At 58.7% G+C, this 18821-nt stretch overlaps 1 protein-coding gene across 3 annotated transcripts; it reads right to left on the bottom strand.

Annotated features, from left to right (window-relative positions):
- PLCD3 (phospholipase C delta 3) lies at positions 1–18763 on the bottom strand. Of its 3 annotated transcripts, XM_036838248.1 has the most exons (16): positions 18027–18159; positions 17532–17598; positions 8650–8811; positions 8323–8551; positions 7848–7977; positions 6757–6985; positions 6098–6299; positions 5782–5926; positions 4797–4949; positions 3513–3656; positions 3226–3370; positions 2263–2379; positions 1451–1617; positions 1145–1280; positions 905–1054; positions 4–689 (listed from the first exon to the last, which is right to left on the bottom strand). In XM_036838248.1, the coding sequence occupies exons 3-16, from the start codon at positions 8780–8782 to the stop codon at positions 601–603; spliced, it is 2169 nt and encodes a 722-aa protein (XP_036694143.1). In that variant the 5' UTR covers positions 8783–8811; positions 17532–17598; positions 18027–18159; the 3' UTR covers positions 4–600. The 3 variants fall into 3 exon arrangements, with proteins under 3 accessions (XP_036694141.1, XP_036694143.1, XP_036694142.1); XM_036838246.1 differs by lacking the exon at positions 17532–17598 and having other exon boundaries at positions 1–689; positions 18027–18761; XM_036838247.1 differs by lacking the exon at positions 17532–17598 and having other exon boundaries at positions 3513–3653; positions 18027–18763.
- Between the last annotated feature and the right edge of the window lie 58 nt (positions 18764–18821).

Raw genomic sequence — 18821 nt, forward strand, 5'->3', positions numbered from 1 at the left:
TGGTAAAATAAACTTGCTTCTTTATTTTGTTCTGCTGTCCTCTCCAGGGCTCTTCTAAGACAAGTTAAAAATCTCCTCCTACGTCTCCCCAGGGCTGAGCCTCCCCCCCACCCCTGCTTGCTTTAACAAGGGAGCAGCGCTCAGGTTCCAGAGCTGGAGGGAGGAGCCCAGAAAGCCTGGAGGGGGAAGGAGGGCCTTAGGGGGTGGCTAACGCCTGGGGAGGGGGCAAGGGGGTGGCTGGACTCCTTGTGGGAAGGAGGCTGGGATGGGGCAGAGAGTGGCCAAGGGTTCACGTGTCCTGCTCCCCAAGTCTCCTGGCAGCAACAGGCCTGGCTCTTCAGAAGCCACGACGACCAGGTGGGCTGAGCACCCGAGGAGCTGGGGGCATCTCATGGCCCAGGGAAAAGATCAACTGCCTGTTCTTCAGGAGGGGCTGAGGCGGCCCTCAGCACCCAGTTGAGAACAGAGCCTGGCGGGCAGGCTAAGTGGGAGGCTGGAGGGGCTGGCCCTCCGTCACCCCTCCACTCCGGAGGAGGAGAGGGCCTCCGCTGAGGGATGCAGACTGGCACCTGCAGAACCCAGGGTGGCTCAGCTGTGCCGTCAGGAGCGCTGGATGCAGATGTGGACAAAGAGGGTGGCTGGTGACAGTGAGGCCCCGTCCTTGGAAAGCAGGTGGATGTGGCGGTATCCTGCCGGGAGGGGAGCCCAGTGTCAGCTTCTCTGCCCGCCGCACCGCAGGGCCAGGCGTGTGGGGCAGAGACCGCATCCCAGCCCTGGGGGCTGGAGGCTGGGCTCAGCTCGGGCCGGCTTAGGGCAGGCTCTTGGAGGGAGTGGGCAGCCTGGGTGAACAGGGTCTTGGAGGCCCAGCCCCCCTTCTCTTTCCACCCCCATCAACCCCACCAACCTTGCTTCAGGCTGCTGAGAGGCAGTGTAAACTGGCCCACAAAGTCATTGGGGGACGTGGCGTCATAATCTTCTACCACGAACCGGACCAGCACCAGCTCCGGAGCCCGCAGCTGGAACTGCAGGGTCTGCCCCCAGCGGGGGTTGAAGCCTAGGGCGCAGGTCTGTCCGTCAAGAGCCCGCCCTGCACCTGCCCCGCTCCCCGCTGTCTGCCCCCAGCTCGCCCCAGCAGGGCCCCCACCATTGTTGAGCACGTAGTTGGTCTCCTTGCAAGCACAGTCTGCGGGCACCCCGTGGATCTCAATGCGCACCAGCGGGTCCACGATGGAGTTTGGCTTCTCGGCGTTCAGCTTGGGCAGCTGCTGCGCAGTCAGCACCTGCGGGGGAGGAAGGGGAGCTAGCCTGGCCCGCGGGGCTCACACCGGCCCTCCCGCTCAGGACCCGGAGGCGGACCGCCCTCGCTCAAGCTGTCCCCAGGCCTCTGCTATCCTCAGGCTGGCACCCCGCAGACAGGGACCCCAGGCAGGGTGTGGTCCAGGCTGCTGACCTGGATGGTGAAGGTCGTTCTGGGGGTTCCAGGACACTCAGGGTCAAAGGTTGTGTCAGGCTGCCGCAGACAGGCAGGTTTCAGGACATAGCCGCACCGCCCATTGATAAGGAAGCGCCCGGCATTGAGGTCCATCTCATAACCTGGCGTCTGGAAGTTCAGGGCCACTGTGGACACAGCGGGGGCAGGGCAGGGGCTCTTAGTGGCCCTCTCTTCACTGCTCGGTTTCAGGAGTCTCACTGCCCTCCCCGCCAGGCACACCTCATGGGGCAAGGACTCAGCTCTCTCTAGAGAGGGCTCAGGGTCCCACTGCCTGGGTAGTGCTATCCCACCCCTACCATGGCTGGGGGGTTTCACGGCAGCCAGGGAACCCAGCCTCCGCGGCTGGAACCGGAGGGTGGGGCTGGGCCTGGGGCCGGGCCAGAGCCAGGATCCAAGGAAGCCAGATGCTGCCCTACCTGCCCCCAAGGGGACCAGGCTCCTCTCCTTTGGCGTTGCTCAGCGTCCCTCCAGAGCACACGCTCGTCAGCGTTGACTTAGTGGGGACTGCCGGGGTGTGTGTGTGTATGTGAGGGGCACGTGGGAGTGGAGGTTTTTAATTTCCACCTTCATAAAAAGTTTTGAGATTGTACACTGGCTCGTTTACACAAACGAGCCTGCTTTGTGTTTCCCCACCTTCCCTGTTGATCAGTCTTTTAATAATTGTCATCAACAAGACTCATTTTTCCACCTTCTGGAAAGCTGTGTGGCCTCATCACCGCCGGGGCCTCCGTGGCCCCCTGCCCACCCCCTCTCCTGCTGCTCCCACTCACCCAGCTGACAGCCCGAGTTCCACATCTCCTGGGGGTTGTAGTTGGCGGAGTTCATCCGCAGCCCCAGTGGGTAGACACGGGTCAGTTGGCAGGCATTGTGCCTGATGAAGCTGTTCCCTGAGGGAGAGTTGGGGCAGGACTGTGACAGCCCCTGGGCTGTGGCTCACCGGGTGCCAGGGCCTGTCACCTCCCCTCCCCCACCTCCAGAGACAAGCTGGGAACAGAGGCTGAACTCCCATCCCCAGCTCCCCTGCCCCCGCTCCTTGTTCTCTCTGATGAGGGGACGGGGGTCCTCACAAGGAGGCTGCTGAAGTCCAGAGAGGGGCAGGGACCCCCCCCCCACCGCTCCCGCCGCCTGGCACTGCCTCCCCCCCCAAGTCCCCACGTTCCGACTCCGTGGGTGGAGCACCTGGCCCCAGGCTGGCATCCCCTGTCTTTCATGGCTCATCCCACAAGCACTCCTCCAGCCATGCCTCCGGTTCCAGGAACCCTTCCTTATACCTCAAGCCTCCAGGCCTTGGGGCAACCTGCTCCTCCTGTCTGGAAGTCCCCTCCCCCTCCTCACCTGGCTGCTTCCTCCTCATCCTTCAGTCAGGTGTCTTCTCAGCCATCACCTGCTCAGGAACCCTTCTCTGATCTCACCCCCTCCTGCTGGGCTTCCCCAGCCTCCGTCATGCCTGTCATGCCCGACTGATCACCCTGCACAGTAATTAGCCATCTATGTCTGGCCCCACCACTAGGCTGTGAGCTGGTGAAGGCAGACAGCAGCCTCCCTCTTCCCTGTGCCCTTTTCCCTCTATGTACGCCTGGCCCGGTGCTGGGCATGTGCTGGGCACTCATTCCCTGAGCCCCCCTTTTCACTGCCCCCGAAGCCCTTTCGCACTCCTTTCCAGATCAACTTCAACCTCTACCACCCACCAGGAGCCTGCAGGTCCCCCAGAGGCCCGACGTCCTGGCTCCTACCTGCCTCTCGGATGAGCTTCTTGGCCTTGCGCTCGCTGAGGGAGCTGACCTGGCAGGGCTGGGGCAGGGCAGAGCGCAGGGTCCGCAGGCGGGTGGCACAGCAGTACACGGCCAGGGCCGACAGCTCCGGGGAGATCTGCTTAGCCTGGGAGACGAGCCTCAGCGGGGGTCTGCCCACTCCAGACCCCTGGTCCTCCCACCTTCCTTCCCTCTGCCCCCTGCCCCCAAGCTCCACAGTGGTATCAAGCCCCTGCCCAGCCCGGGCCGGCCCAGCCCGGCCCACTCACCCGCCGCCTCTGCTCTGCGGCTCCCGCCTCCTCTTCTTCGTCCGCGTCTTCGTCGTCCTCCTCCCGGTCTGAGAGGACTCGACCGTCCTCATTCCGAGCAGCTGGCAGCTTCTTCCCCTTCACCAGGACCCGGCCTCTCAGCTGCTGTAGAGACCAACACGGAGCAATTAAGCCCTTTGGCCCCTATGCCAGCCGGTCAGCCTATCATTCAGCCACCACTGTGTGAGGGGCTGGCCCCGGGTGGCGAGCAGCGAAGGAGACAGAGATGAGTGATGTTTCTAATAGGAAGAAACCTATGCGGGAAACAGCTCTATCCACAGGGGACTGGCTAATGGGGCCCCGCTAAGCATCAGCATACTACACAGCAGCCAATAAAATGAATGAGGCAGCTCAGGGTTGAAAGAGTAGGTGCTCCCTTCAAAAAAGATCTCATGTGAAAGAAGCGCGTGTAGAATGTGTGTTCACGTGATCTTCTTTGTGTACCATTTGAAGGAGAAGACAGCTATGTACATAGCTATATATATGCATGGGAAAGTTCTGGAAGGATTCACAAGACACTGTTGAAGACGATTACTTCTTCAGAAATAGGACAGGGGGGAGCCTGAGTGGAGGAAAATCCATTTTTCATTGTGTATGCTTTTCTGCGGCTCCATTTTTTCTTTTACCATATGTATGTTATTTTCATACTGATAAAAAAATCAAATCACACACAAAGGTGAATCTACATTCCTTGCATAATTTGGGATTGGGAGTAGGAGGAGAGTTTTCTCAAAGAGCCTAAAAAGGATAAATGTCCTGAAGGGGCAGATAAAATGCTCTGGGGGTTGGGAGGAAAGGAGGATGGACCACTTCTGGCCAGAGAGCTGAGGAAGTTGTTACGGCCGCAGGAAGAGGCTCTCTGCGCCGAGCTAGAGCTCTAAGCAGGTGGCGCCTGGCGAGCACAGATGGCTAGGAAGGGAGCTGCAGGTGGAGCAGACAGTGTCAACCAAGGCCTTCGAGATGGGAATGGCCGAGCCTGCAGGGACTCCAAGGGCAGGAGGCAGAGCGGGGAGGTCAGGGCCAGGTCGTAGAGGGCCTTCGATGCCAGGTGAGAGGGTGGGTTATGTCTAGTCAAAATGGAAGGCAGACAAGTGACAAGACCACAGGGTGGCAGATGTCAGATGAACGGAGAAGCGGAGGAAGGTTAAGACAGAGAGAGGGGAGGGGGCCTGAACAAGGGAGGTGGATGGTGGACCTCGGAGCCAGACCCTCCCCCCACCCAGGCTGGGGGTCCGGGAGCATCACCTCTGGGGATGGCAGCTCTTCAGGGTTCTGGGAGTCCAGCATCTGCGTCACCAGCATGTCCCCTAGGATGGTGTGGAGGTGACGGGCCATGGCAGCCTGCTGCTCCAGCCCACAGTGGTTCTCGAGGGACAGGATGACGGGGTACGGGGACAGCTGTGGGAGGGAGGGGCGGCAGCTCAGAGTCACTCACCCCTCCCCCACCAGGACCCCTGCTATGCCCGGCCCCCCACGCCTTTCAGGACAGGCAGGCAAAGGCAGGGCTCTGGAGAACCCACTCTGGGGGAGACTGAGTGAGTAGATGTGGGACACACTGGGGTCAGTGTGTACGTGGAGGGGCAGAGGTCAGATCTGGGGCCTCGGGGAAGGGGTGGACTGTCTGGGGAGCTGAGGGTGGCTGCAGGAATGTTTTTCTTTTATAAATGCTCTTTATCTGTTAATGACACTGACCATGTCGTTTAGGTTGCACACTTTTGGTCCCAGCCCATCATTTGTTGATGGTAAGGTTTGTATAGCTCGACAGAAGTTGCAATTTTATGTAGGTGCAACACTGAGCCTCTCTTTCACGATTTTCTCTTTGCGAGTCATGATTAAAATGTCCTTCCCTACCCACAAGGTTTTCTTCTGGAAATTTTACTATTTTAATACATTTACTAAATATAAGGGTGGGAGAAGGGAGCCTCTCACCCAGCTTTATTCTACCCCCATTGGGCAGTTGTCCCAGCAGCACTTGGTGAAAGGGAGTCTCTGGGCAGGGGTTTCTTTTGTTTTGGGGGGCTTTTTGTTTTGGGGTTTTTTTGGCCACGCCACAGCATGCAGGATCTTAGTTCCCTGACCAGGGATCGAACCCATGCCCCCTGCAGTGGAAGCACAGAGTCTTAACCACTGGACCACCAGGGAAGTCCCAGGGGTTTCTTTTGGAAGGACCGAGACCAGCTGATGTCATGGGGAAGGCTCTGGGGCTGGGCGTGGGGGTCCCAGGGCTCACCGTGAAGGCGTGGTCACGCACTGCCTGGATCACATCTCGGAAGAGGATCTTGGAGGTGAGGGTGTGGCCATGGTAGATGACCGGCTCCCCTCCTGGCCCCTCCCAGCAGTCAAGCTCCACACAGCGGCATCCCTGGGCAAAGGCTCTGCGGACAGATGGATGGATGGGCAAGGTGTCATGTGGGTGGCACAGAGCAGGGCAATGGACAGGCCCCCAGGTAGGCCCCAGGAAGCCCAGGGCGGGAGTTGAGCCCCATGTCCATCCCCAAACTGGCTCCCAGACATGTTCACTCCCACCATCCCCCCCACTATGGTACCTAACATAGGCCTCGGTGCTGCTGGGCCCACCGATCTGAGAGTCGGTCAGGTAGGTATTGTGGGAGCAGGAGATGAAGTAGTGGGCCAGGGGCTGGTTCATGTCCTGGAACACACACGTGTGGGCCAGGTTCAGGGCAGCCCCCTCAGGCGACAACAGGTACATCATGAAGCCATCCAGAGTCATCAGTTCGTGCTGCTTGGCTGAAGGAATGGGCAGAAGAGCGCATCACGGGGGACCCCTTTGGCCCTAAAATGCCTCAAAGCTCACTCAACTTAGTAATAGTGAGCACCTGCCTACTGACTGGACTCTACGTAAGTTATGCCTTTTTTTTTTTGGCCACGCCTCACAGCTTGCGGGATCTGTTTCCCGACCAGGGATTGAACCTGGGCCACGGCAGTGAAAAGCTGGAATCCTAACCAGTAGGCCACCAGGGGACTCCCAAGTTATGCCATTTAATTTCAACCCAACCCTGTGAGGACGGTACATTACTATGCCATTTTACAGATGTGGCAGCTGAGTCTCAGAGAGGCAAGGTAACCTGCCCAAGATGGTGCCCACAGCCTGTAATAGCAGAGCCCACTTAGCTGGGAACCCGGACCTGTCAGATGCCGAGCCCTGGGCCGTGTTGGCCCCAGCCCCATCTGTCAGACCCCTCACCTGTCTCGTTGAGCTCATAGGTGTGGATGAGCTGCCGGGCGTGGGCCAGCGTGGCGCCATCCTCACCCTGGTCCTCCAGGAACTCCAGCAGCTCGGAGGTGCTCAACACCCGGTCCTCGCCCGAGTACCGATGGAAGATCTCCTCCAGCTCGGGGCGTTTCAGCAGCCGTCGCAGAAACTCCTCGATCTCAGGCCCCTCCAGCCACTCATTGTTGGAGCGGTCACACTCCTGGAGAGCAGGAGGGAGAGATTCAGAGGAGGAGGACACCCTGGGAGAGCTGGCCTGCGCCGACACACCCGTCATCCACCATGTCTGGGAAGGAGGCGTTGTCCGCAGTTTCACAGGTGGAGAAACTGAAAGCTAGCCAGGCTCCGGGTCTCACTCAGACTCACACAGCTGCTAAATCGCAGGGCTGGGATTCTAAGAAAGGACTCCTGGGTTCATTGCCTGTTCCTCTGCCCCATGACCTACTCCAAGAATCAAGATGTGGGAGGAAAAACTGTGAGCCCTGGGCAGGGCTGAGGCCCGGTGCCAGAATCCCCCCTTCCCGTGTGTATACGCTACCGTTCTCACCCTCACACGTTCACACCCAGGGTCAATGAGCAACACATAACAGAATTCACATGGTGCTATCGGCCCAGGTGCACAGGTGCCATGGCCCTCCTGTCTGTTGGAGTCACAGTCAACATCCACACAGGTGTCTCCACGTGATCCAACTGGGCCACGGATGCAGAGCCCACCTCTGTGGGCCCCTGTCTGTGCTCCCACATGTGGGGTGTACATGGTCACGTGTGGAGGTGCCACACATGCCACAGTGGAGGGGGGTGCGCTCCTGTGTGTACCCATGAGCCCGAGGTCCTCCCTACCTGGGCTCTGCCTGAGGGTGAGGAAAGGAGCTCTGGGCCAGCACTCCCATCCTGGCCCAGTGGCTTCACTGGGATGAAAGTGTACCTAGGCCCAGATGTGGCCTTTCTGCAGAGAGAGGCCACTCACCACAAAAGCTGGGGGGTGGGAAGGGGGGAGGGAACTGATGACTCAGATGGCTGGGGGAAGGCAGAGAGCAGAGGTCAGAATGGTGGCAGATGCCCACCTTGAAGAGGCGGTAGGCGTACATGTCGTTCATGTCCACGTTGACCATGCGGAGCAGGTTCTTGATCTCCTTGAAGCTCATCTTACTGTCCTGGTTGGAGTCTGCTCGATGCAGATAGAAGTGGATCCAGGTGTGGGTGCTCAGGAAATACTAGAAACAGGCTGGGCCCAGCCCCCTGCTGACAGGTAACTGGCAGGTATGGCATACCCTCACCCCCGCCCTGGGGGCTCCCGGGTTTGGGGGCTGTGCTTTCCCCTCAGCCTGTGGACCCCCTGAGTGCCCCAGCCGCACGTCCTCCACGGGACCGGGCTCCCCAGAGACAGGATGCCCCGTCACCACCCTCAGTTCTGAAGACAAGGGGCTCTATCTCAAACCGCGGGTCCCTAAGGGCGGAGCCACGCCTCCCCTGGGCCTGATCCCGGCACAGGGCTGGCCCCCCTCCCCGCGCGGTCCACTGCCCTCCCCGGGAGGATATTGGTCGAGGCGCTCGCGCTGGCTCATGGCATCGAGGCGCGCGCGCAGCTTGGCCAGACCGCGCACCCAGCGCTGCGCCTCCTCGGCCGTGGGCGCCACCAGGTCCAAGTTCTTGCGACGCCCCTTGAAGGCGATGGTTAGGCAGCGCGCCGGCTCGAAGGCGCCCCCGAAGCGCCGCAGGCCCTCGGACTGGTGGCCCTCGCGGACAGCCTCGATATGCTGCACGAAGACTGCGGAGAGGGACGGGACGCGCGCGGCCGGGTCAGGGCGGCGGGGCCGGGCCTCCACTGTCCCCCGCCTGCCCACGCCCGCCCGGGTCCCAGCTCACAGATGTGCTGCGAAGGCGCGCGTGGGATGCGCCGCTGGAACCACACGCTCAGGCCGTCCTCCTGCAGCCGGTACAGCCGCTCCTTCTTCCATGTCCGCGAGCGGATCTTGCAGAGCCGGGAGCCCCGCAGCATGGCGCGCACGTCCTCGTCCTCCGTCAGGCCTGCGGGGGCGGGAGGCCATGGGCATCCTGGCCGGCCCTGCCTGCAGGTGTCCGCCACCCTCCTCCCAGCAGGGAGGTGCGGCCTCCCTGCCCAAGCCTCTGCAAACTCTCCCAGGCAGCTCTTCCTCTCCCTGTAACAGGCCCCAACACTGGCTTTGGCTATAGGCTTTTTGGCCCCACGGCCTGTGCTTGGTGTGTCCCACCCAGGCCCCCCGGGAGGGGTGCCAGTAACAGGCCTGCCCTCCTCCCTGTCAAGCAGCCTCCTCTGGAGGCCCTCAGAGCAGAGCTCAAGGCAGCGCCTGGGACTCAGGCCTCGCTAAAGGTCACTCTTTCTGCCACTCCCCTCCATCACGGCCTCCAGCCTTCAAGCCTAGAATCTGCCATCAATAGCCTTTTCCCTTGACACGAAAACCTGACCATCAAGAGGGTAGTCTCACTATCTAACCTAAATCTTTCTTGCTGCAACCCAAGCTCCTCACCTCTGCTTTCCCGAAGACAAGGGAGGACAGCAGAGGTCACTCTGGCTCCAGGGTCTCAGGCCAAGCATGCCAGGCCCAGTCCTGCCTTGGCCAGCCTGGGACTGATCTCCAGATGCCCTGGTGGGGCCCAGCTGAAAGCATGATCTCCTGTGACACTTGGTATCCCCCTTGCCCAGCCACTGTCACAACCCCGTGTAACCCCTGAGCCCACATGTGCTCTCCAGTCACAGTGTCCATCTTTCTTAATAAGACAAAATGCTTACAAAGTACCTACTACATGCCAGACCCCACTCATGTATTAACACACGAGAAAACAAGTGCAGAGATGCTTCAGCAACTTGCCAGAATTCCATGGCTGGGGAGTGGCAGAAGCAGGCTTCAAACCCTGGAGGTCAGGCTCCAGCACCTTCGCCCTTGGCCACTACACTGACCCCTCTGCTCCTTCTACCCTCCTCCCTCCCCAGCTCCCTGCAACCACCCTGGGCTTGAGGACCTAGGAAAGAGCAGGGTCCGAGGAGTCAAATACCAGCTCTGTCACTTCCCAGTTACACGGCCTTGGTGGCACTACCCTGTGACTGCTCTAAGCCTCATGTTCACCATTCATAAAATGGAGACCACAATAGTAGCTGCTACAAAATCCAAAATTCAGTCAAAATGCTGCCCATCCTGGTAGGGCCACACCCTGCTCAGATCTGCCTCAGCAAGGGTCAAAACCAAAGGTTTATGAGCCATGGGACGATAGAACGTGTGGGAACCAGACAAAATGTAGGGTCCACACCTTTTGGAAGGACGGAGGCAGCCAGGAGTGGATGAAGGCCCAGAGTTCCCAGAGAACTGAATCTGGATTTATATGTGATGCCTCCAGATTTTTCAATGTTGGCAATTAAATCAAATTGAAACAAAAAACCCCAAAACACCACTGTGTGGGCCAAAGGAAACAAGACAGTGGGCCTCGCTTCCTCCCTTTATTTTAACAAGCTCCCAATACTGGGTTTGGCTTTAGGCTTTGTGGCCCCAAGGACCCTGCTTGCCCAGCTGCAAACCCTGACCCGAGGAATCAAGCCTAAATTCCTGGGCCTTCCTCTCACTCTCTCCAGGAGCCTTTGTAGGATCCTTCTCCCGTCTCTTCCTCACACTGCAGTCCTTCAAGGACCACCTCCTCCAGGAAGTCTTTCCTGATTTGTCTTCAAATAGGAGTTCTCCTTCCCTGACCACCAGCAACACTTGTTACTTTAATTAATCACCCCACCTGAACTGTAATTTCAGTGGACCTTAATAAGCCCAAGCACTGGGATATCCTCACCTCAGTGCTTGTCCCAGAGCCAGGCTTGCAGCCAGTGTTTTCTGAAAGGGGAGGCAGATGGACAGACAGCTGGGGACTAAGTGCATTCTAGCCCCAGCCCTGAGCCATCTGTCCAGATGTCAGGGCAGCAGCCTTGTGGGTCAGGGTTTCTCAACTCCAGCTGTGCATCAGAATCACCTGGTGGAGGTTGCAAAACCCATGACCCAGAGATTCTCGTCCAGCAGGTACAGGTTGGGGGTTGGGCATCTGTATGTTTAAAAACCTACCTTATGACTTTGAGAGTGACTATGATGGAGAATCATGGACTCAGGGGCAGGAGGAGAAACCTGCCATCCTTAAGAGGCTATGGTCCCCCTTGGGGCCAATTTGTGACCTTAATGGCTCCAAGGGGTCTCTCAGGGTTTAGACTGTGGCCTTCTGGAAGGGTCAATGCCCACTCAGTGCCACCTAGCTAGGAAGGGGAGGTGGAACCCTCCTTCTTCCAGGTAAAGAGCTGGAACTTGGCATGTGCCAGGCCAAGAGACTCACCAGACCCTCAGGCCCCTATCCCCACATCCAGGCAACCTCTGCATTCTCTCATCCTGAGGAACAACAGAGGGGGGGGCAGGGCATTCAGGGGAACCTGCAGTGCCACCAGGGCTGAGCCCACCCCTCCACCACCTCCTCAGCTATGGGAAAGGGGACTCCTCATTCCCATGACAACCAGGCTCTGCAGCTGGAGCCACCTCCCCTGATGGGCCAGCCCTGTGATGCCAAGGCCAGAGGTGGGGAGGATGGGGAGGAGGCGGTTTGGTGAGTGACTAAGGCTGGAAATGGAGGTGAGTCACTGAGGGCCTCTTTTGTCCAGAGTCTGCTGCAAACACGACATGGAGAAAGGCAGCCTGAGCTCCCGACCAGCCCCCCACTGGGACAGGTTCCCACGTTGAGGAGAGGCCCCTACTCCTGGCCCTCACCCCCAGCTCCCCAGGAGCCTGCTGGGGGAAGGGGTGACATTCCATTCTGCCCACCCAACCAGCACAGGCCCCCGGATCACACTGCCCCTTGGACCACACTGTCCTCCAACCACACTGCCAGAGGAAAGGCCACACAGAATGAGGGTGAAGTGCCAGGCTGGGCCAGGTGCTGAGTCCCTGGGTGGGTGCCTCTATTTCTCCATTGCTTGAGCTTCTGAACCCTGGGGTAGTGAGGGGGCTGATCTGTCAGATGGGAGGGGCAGGACCAAGGGAGGTAAGGGCGTGAGGTCAGGAGGCAGGCCCAGGCCCTGGGCAGTGATGCTGAGAGGGGCCTGGTCCTCTGCCTAGCCACCCAGTAAATATTTATCGGTCTTGCCAGATCCAAACCCACAGATGTCTCCTCGACCTCATTCCTACCTGCTTGGAGCAGGCGTGCAAGCTGCCTGCCTCCTGTGGTTTCCGTGGATTCTCTATCTATCCATCTCTGCCTTGAACCTGGAGCTGGGCTGGGCCAGCACCATGGCCACCTCAACCGAGCAGGTGGGGGAACAATCACGAAATAACAGTAGTAAAAATGAGGACAGACAGTACCAAAAGGTGGAAACAACCCAAGCGTCCATCAACAAATGAAGGAATAAGCAAAATGTGGTCTATGCATACAGTGGGATAATTATTCAGCCAAAAAGAGGAGTGAAATCTGATCTCTGCTACATCATGGATGAACCTTGAAAACATTATGCTAAGGGAGATAAGCCAGACCCAGAAGGACAAATGATGTGCGATTCCGTTTACATGAGGTCCCTAGAACAGTCAAATTCATAGAAACAGATTTTATATCACTTATACCTCAATTTTAAAAAATTCAGAGACAGAAAGTAAATTAGAGGTTACCAGGGGCTGGGGAAAGGGAAGAATGGTGAATTATGTCCTAATGGTTACAGAGTTTCTGTTTAGGGTGATGGAAAAGTTTTAGAAATAGCACAACATTGTGAATGTAATTAATGCCGCTGAATTACCCACTTCAGAATGGTGTACGTGGCCAATTTTATGTGATATATATTTTACCACAATTTTTAAAAATTAAGGGACTTCGCTGGCGGTCCACTGGTTAAGACTCCGCGCTTTCAATGCAGGGGGCACAGGTTCGATCCCTGGTGGAGGAACTAAGATCCTGCATGCCACACAGCACAGCCAAAAAATAATAATAATAATAATGTAATGCCAGAAACCACTGTACACTTTAAATGGCTGAATGGTATGGGATGTGAATTAATTCTCAATAAAGCTGTTAAAGAGGCACAGAGCAGCTAACGAACTTGTCCAGGGTCACAGGGCAGCTGGAGTGCGTTGAGAGTTGGGGGGCCTCACCCAAAGGGCTCTGTGTGACTGAAGGAGCACACAGGGCTCTCTGTCTGAGGCCCGCCCACAGGGGGCTCACAGTAAATGATAACAAAGAAGGAAACCGAGGCAGTGCCCGGGAGGGAAGAGGGACCCGGGTATTCTGCTCCATCCCTGCTCCTCATTCCCACGGCTTCCAGCTGGGCCCCTCTCCCGCCCAGCCCAGCTCCGTGTCATCAGCTGGGGCCCAGACACCTTCCCTGAGCCGCTTATCTCAGCCCCCAGAAAGGGGCCGGGAGGTGGTGAGGAACGGGTAGCCCCACAGTTTCCCAGTGACCATCTGCAGCCTGGGCGGTTTGGGCTGTGTGTGGTTTGGGGCCAAGGCTGGGGGCAGGAATCTGCCCCACTGGCAGAGCTGGAAGGGGCTGTGGGGAGGCCAAGTTTATCCCTGGCCCTTCAATCCCACCTTTCTCACAGATGGGCCACTGATGATCAGAGAGGACTAGCTGTGTATGCTGAAAACAGTGTGGGTGGCCCAAGGCAGGGGTGGATGCAGGGGCCGTGTAGGGCGTGGGCAGAGGCCCGAGTGGGCTGGTGGCAGGGGCGGGAGTGCTGTGTGGTCACGGGGTGTGTATGCAGAGAGCAGGGTGTGTAAGGAGTGAAGGTGTGTGTAGGGTGGTGTGTGCATATCGGGGGGTGTGTGTGTGTGTGGTTGGTGGGTGGGAGGTGGTCAGCTTGGCGTGGAAACTAAGGTGTGTGTGTGTGTGTGTGTGTGTGCCAGTGCACACTCAGGAAGGGCTCACGGGACTCCAGCAGGAATGTGAGACATGCAGGGAACAGCGACAGCCGACAGCCGACAGCCGACAGCTTCATGCCAACGGGGGAGGGGAGGAAGAGCAGCTTTTCCCCCGGTGACTGAGGCCATGAGGCTCTGGGAGGGGACAGGCAACGGCGAGGTCTCTCAAACACCTTCCCACCGGAATCCTCAAGCTAGCAGGTAGCCCCAGCACCTCGGGTACCAAACGTGTCCCCCTCGCCCTGGCTGGCTGCCATACCCAAGGCTAGAGCCTAGCGGAGCTCAGTGCCAGAATCCATAACATTCCTTGAAGCATCAACAAAGTCAAGAAAGGCAGGCGGTGCTTCCCCCGCTCCGGGTGGACATAGTGCGATAAAGGGGGCAGCACTCTTCTCTGCAGGCCCAGACCAGGCGTGAAGCCTGTTTGGGGGTTGAGATCGTGGAGCGGGGCTCCTCAGAGCTGAGGAAGGAGGAGAGGTGAGGGGGGCCAGGATGCAGGACAGAGCCAGCCCCCCAGCCCTGCCTGGCACACACCGGCGTGACCAGGAGGGCTGCCCACCCCTCCCACCACCCAGGCCAGGCACCTACCCAGACCGGGGGCTGCTCTGAAGACTGCCCCACCTGCCAACCTCGCCCCTGGCAGCCCCACTCACCCTGCAGGAGATGCCCTGGGCAGGCCATCGGGAGAGCCCACTTTCCCTGCGGCACTTGGTGTTGTGTGCCGACCGGGGAGGGAAGGGAACAGATTCTGCCCACTTAGTGCTCTGCTCACAGGGAGGATTAGGGGCCGGGTGGAGCATCAGGGGCACAGGGGCAGTTCCAGGCTCTGGGGAGACAGGGCTGCCAGACAAAGTTCAGGATGCCCAGTTAAATGTGAATTTCAGATGAACAACAAATAATATTTTAGTATCAAATATTTACATAATTTGGGACATACTGATATTTTTTTTGGCAGCCCTATGAGGACACCCCTGGCAGCTGGCAGAGCCACTATGGGGGAGGGGTGTAGCAGGCCCCTCCCCACCAGGCTTAAATCACTCATTCATTCATTGTGTTAGGAGCTTGGACTCTGGGCCAGACTTCCTGGGTTCGAATCCTCTCTTAGCTACTTCCCAGCTTGGAATCCGGGGCAAGTTACTGAACCTCGCTGAACCTCAGTTTCCTCACTCGTAAAATGAGGCTAATGGTCCCACCTACCTCATAAGGTTGTGACATTAAATGAGCTAATACGAGAAAAGCGCTCGCACAGTGTTATAAAGGTGTTAATTAGTATTCATTAATTCCAGAAATAAAGAGCCCTCATTGAAAACGATGGCTTTGGTGGCAGACAGACGCTGCCTCTTAGCCGCGCGGCCTTGGGCCGGTGACTTCACCCCTTCCACCTCGAGTTTCTCATCTGTGAGGACAGTGACAGCACCTTCCCCTGGGGTGACCGAGGATTACGTGGGATCTGGGCTACTGCAAACTCAGCCCTGCCCCGGTGCTCCCTGGGCTCCTCTTCTGCCTCTTCAACTGTTCCCTGGCTTCCCTGGCGCAGACCAGGCCAGCAGCCCAGCCTGGGGGCGGGGGATGGGAGCGGAGTGGACCCTAGGCTCCACAAATGACTCCCACTCAACGCGGGGGCTGCTGTCCGTCCCCCCTCATCTCGGTTTCCCCCAGTATGGCCCCCCTTTCTTTTCCTTGGGCCCCTCTTCGCCTTTGACTCTGAGCCACTCCCTGCCCTAGTCTCTTGACCTGATCAGAAAGAAAATCTGTCCTCCGTTAGACTAAGGGGTTTGGCGAAGGCGGTGACAAGACACAGCCCTGAGGGTCATTTCAGGAGAGGCAGCAGCTGCAGGGGTCATCGTGGAAGCTACCTCGGTGGTAGACCTAGGACTTGGCCTTTATGGCCAGGGCAGTTGGGCCCCAGGACACCTGGGTTTCGCCTCCAACCTGTTCCTGGACTCAGTCAGGCCTGCGGAAGGGTCATTCCCCACAGACTTGACATTCCTCTCTCGGAAGGCAGTCACTCAACAGGACGGTGCCGCAGTCAGGGGGGAGGGAGGGTGGCCCAGATGGCATTCTGACACCCACATAGTTCCCAAGAGTGTCACTGTCACAGGGTGCCCGGAGCTCCCGTTCAGCGTTACTCAGCCAAAGGGTAATGAGTCTTGGGCTCAGCTGTAATTATTTGTCTACAAGTGGCTCCTGGCACTAGACTGTTCATTCCCCCAGGGCAAGGTGCTGTGTTCTCCATCTCCGTAGCCCCAGCCCTGACACTGCGCCCTAGCATGCGGACGGGGCTTAGCAAAAGTGTATGGAATGAGGAGGCAGGCAGTGTGCAGGAGCATCACCTCAGCCCTCCCATGGTACCCGTAACCCCCACAGGCAGCTGACTCCTGGGGCTGCTTCTCCGGCCCAACACCAGCCCTTGACTATCTCAGCGGCACCTCAACTCCCCATGGCCATCGACCTCTCCCCAAACAACCACTGCTCCTTAGACCACAGGATGATGACGCCGCCACCCATTAGAGACACCTTCCAGATCCCACCAACTGCAAAGTCCACCCCAGTCCATCTCCCTGTAGTTCTGGAATCCATCTCGGCTGTACCGACCCACTTCTGAGCTCCCCGTCCCCCCCCGCACACACACAGCTTGCCCAGCTGACTCCTCAGCCTCCCTCCTGTGGGTATCCTTGTTTCACCCCTGCCTTCGTCCAACCCACCCCTACTCTACACAATTCCTGCCTCTCTCCTCCGGCCTGAGACCTTTCCCAGGCTCCTGTTGCCCTCCAGAGAAAGTCCATAACCTTATAAGTAGGGGCCTTGAGGACCCAGCCTCCACCTGCCTCTCTCCTTTTGCCTCACTCTAGTCTCCCTCCAGCTCCAGGGTGCAGCCAGGGCTTGCTAGCACCTTGGTCCTTCCTTCATAGCCTTGTTTCTTTGCTTCATTGTCTGACATCCTTGCTGGTACTTCAGCTCTCTGAGGGCCAGGACCGTGCCTGCCTTGTTCGTTGCTGAATCCCCAGGGCAGAGCATACTATAGGCACTCAATAAATGTTTGTGGAATGCATGTGTGATTGATGAAGGGTAGGGCAGAGACCACGTCCTCTGTCTCCATAAGGAGTGCCAGGCACGGTGCTCAGAACACAGCACTCAATAAATTCAGGTCAAATGAATGAGAGGAGGTAGAAGTAAGAACGGGGGGTGGGGCTTCCCTGGTGGCGTGGTGGTTGAGAATCCGCCTGCTGATGCCGGGGACGCGGGTTCGAGCCCTGGTCCGGGAAAATCCCACATGCTGCGGACCCGTGCACTACAACTACTGAGCCTGCGCTCTAGAGCCCACGAGCCACGACTACTGAGCCCACATGCCACAACTACTGAAGCCCCCGTGCCTAGAGCCCATGCTCCGCAACAAGAGGAGCCACTACAATGAGAAGCCCGTGCACCTCAACAAAGAGAAGCCCCCCTCACCACAACTAGAGAAAGCCTGTGCACAGCAACGAAGACCCAATGCAGCCAAAAATAAATAAATAAAATAAATAAAAAATTTTAAAAATCTTAAAAAAGTAAAAAAGAACAAGGGATGGAGGACAGTGGTAAAGAGAAGGTAAGACCACCTATCGGGACCTCTGAATTTTGCTCCAAGGTTCACACAGGTCTTCGGGCAGCCCTGCCCTCTGTTGCCTCAGCCCCGCCTCATTAACTATGCTACCGACCACAGTTCTACTACACCACTTCAGTTTTACAGTATTTTACATTGTATAAAATACTCTCACACGTAAACCCCCTCGTTCAAGCCCTCAGCCCCCCAGTCAGTCCCACTTTGCCCTGGTTCTGAGAGGGGGCCAGGGGCAGTGTGGGGTACATACCAACTTTTGCCCTCTATTAGCTGTGTGGTCATAGACAAATTCCTTTCTCTTGAGTCAGCTTCTTCATCTGTGAAATGGGGATTATACCACCTGCCTCTCAGGAATGTGAAGAAGATTGAAGGGCACCACATCCGTAACCACCCAGTGCTGGCCAGTGTCTGGGAGATGCTTGATAAACCACAGTTTTTCCTTTCCCCCACTGACTTCCCTCAAATCTGAGAAGGCAACTCTGGCTTTCTGACCCGAAGGTAGGGCGCCCCCTGGTGGAAAACAAAAGCCATCCTGGGAGCCTCGCTCGGACCCCAGGACCTCGGGTGACCCCAGGTGCGACCTCCCCTCCCCCGCTGGAACGGTGCTGGCCTTCCATCCCTAGCCGGACTCCCCACAGCCCCATTGGGAAGCCCACCAACGGCTCGCCGGAACACCCGACCCTCCCAGGCTGCGCCGCCGGGGCCCGTCCGCGCCCACCCCGAGCCGCCCCAGCCGCTCACTGACCCATCTTCTTCAGCGCCCGCAGCCCGGGCCTCTTGTTGCCGCCGTCCTGGGGTGCGGGCGGGGACGGGAGCGCGACGGGAGCTGCGACCTGGGCCGGCACCGGGGGCTCCTCGTGCCGCCGGTGGCGGCTCCTCCAGCGGCCGCACAGCATGGTCGCGGGGCCGGGGCCGGGGCCGGGCCCGGGGTCTGTGCGCGGTGTCGAGCGAAGAAACTTAGCGGCGCCGGGAGGGAGTCGGGAGGAGGAGGAGTCGCGAGCAGGGAGAGAGGGAGGGACGAAGGTCAGGGAAGGAGGGACCCGGAGGGAGAGGGCGGGGCCAAGGATGGTGTGGGGAGGTGCGAGGGGGCGGCGAAGGGGGCGGTGACCCCAGGCGGGGAACTGTGCCCTAGAGAAAGTGTGGGGAGGGGGCCCGACCCGCGCCCCCGAGTCTCCGCTTTAGGCCCCTACTCCTGGGTCCGCCTCCCCATTCTCCGAGCAGTCCTGGGATCCCGGCCCTATCGGAGTCCTGAGCCCCCATGGTGCTGGGGGGAGGCATCGGAGGGGGCGAGGGCTGCCCTCTGGCACAGACACCCTCTCCTTTCCCCGGACCCTGACTCAGTGTGGACTCAGGACCCCTCTCCACCCTCCTCCTCCCCGTCCCGCCCGAGGCCTCAAAAGGAAGCCAGACGGGGATAGGGTCCGCGGGCCGGATCGTCCTGGGCCTAGGGTCCGCGGGCCCGGAAAGCCCCGGGAGCTTAGCCGGGCGGCAGGGCAGCCCGAACCGGAGGGTTGGGGGGTGGGGGGAGAAGTGGGAACTG

The sequence above is a fragment of the Balaenoptera musculus genome, chromosome 20 (assembly GCF_009873245.2).
Source record: "Balaenoptera musculus isolate JJ_BM4_2016_0621 chromosome 20, mBalMus1.pri.v3, whole genome shotgun sequence".
Taxonomy (NCBI): Eukaryota; Metazoa; Chordata; class Mammalia; order Artiodactyla; family Balaenopteridae; genus Balaenoptera; species Balaenoptera musculus.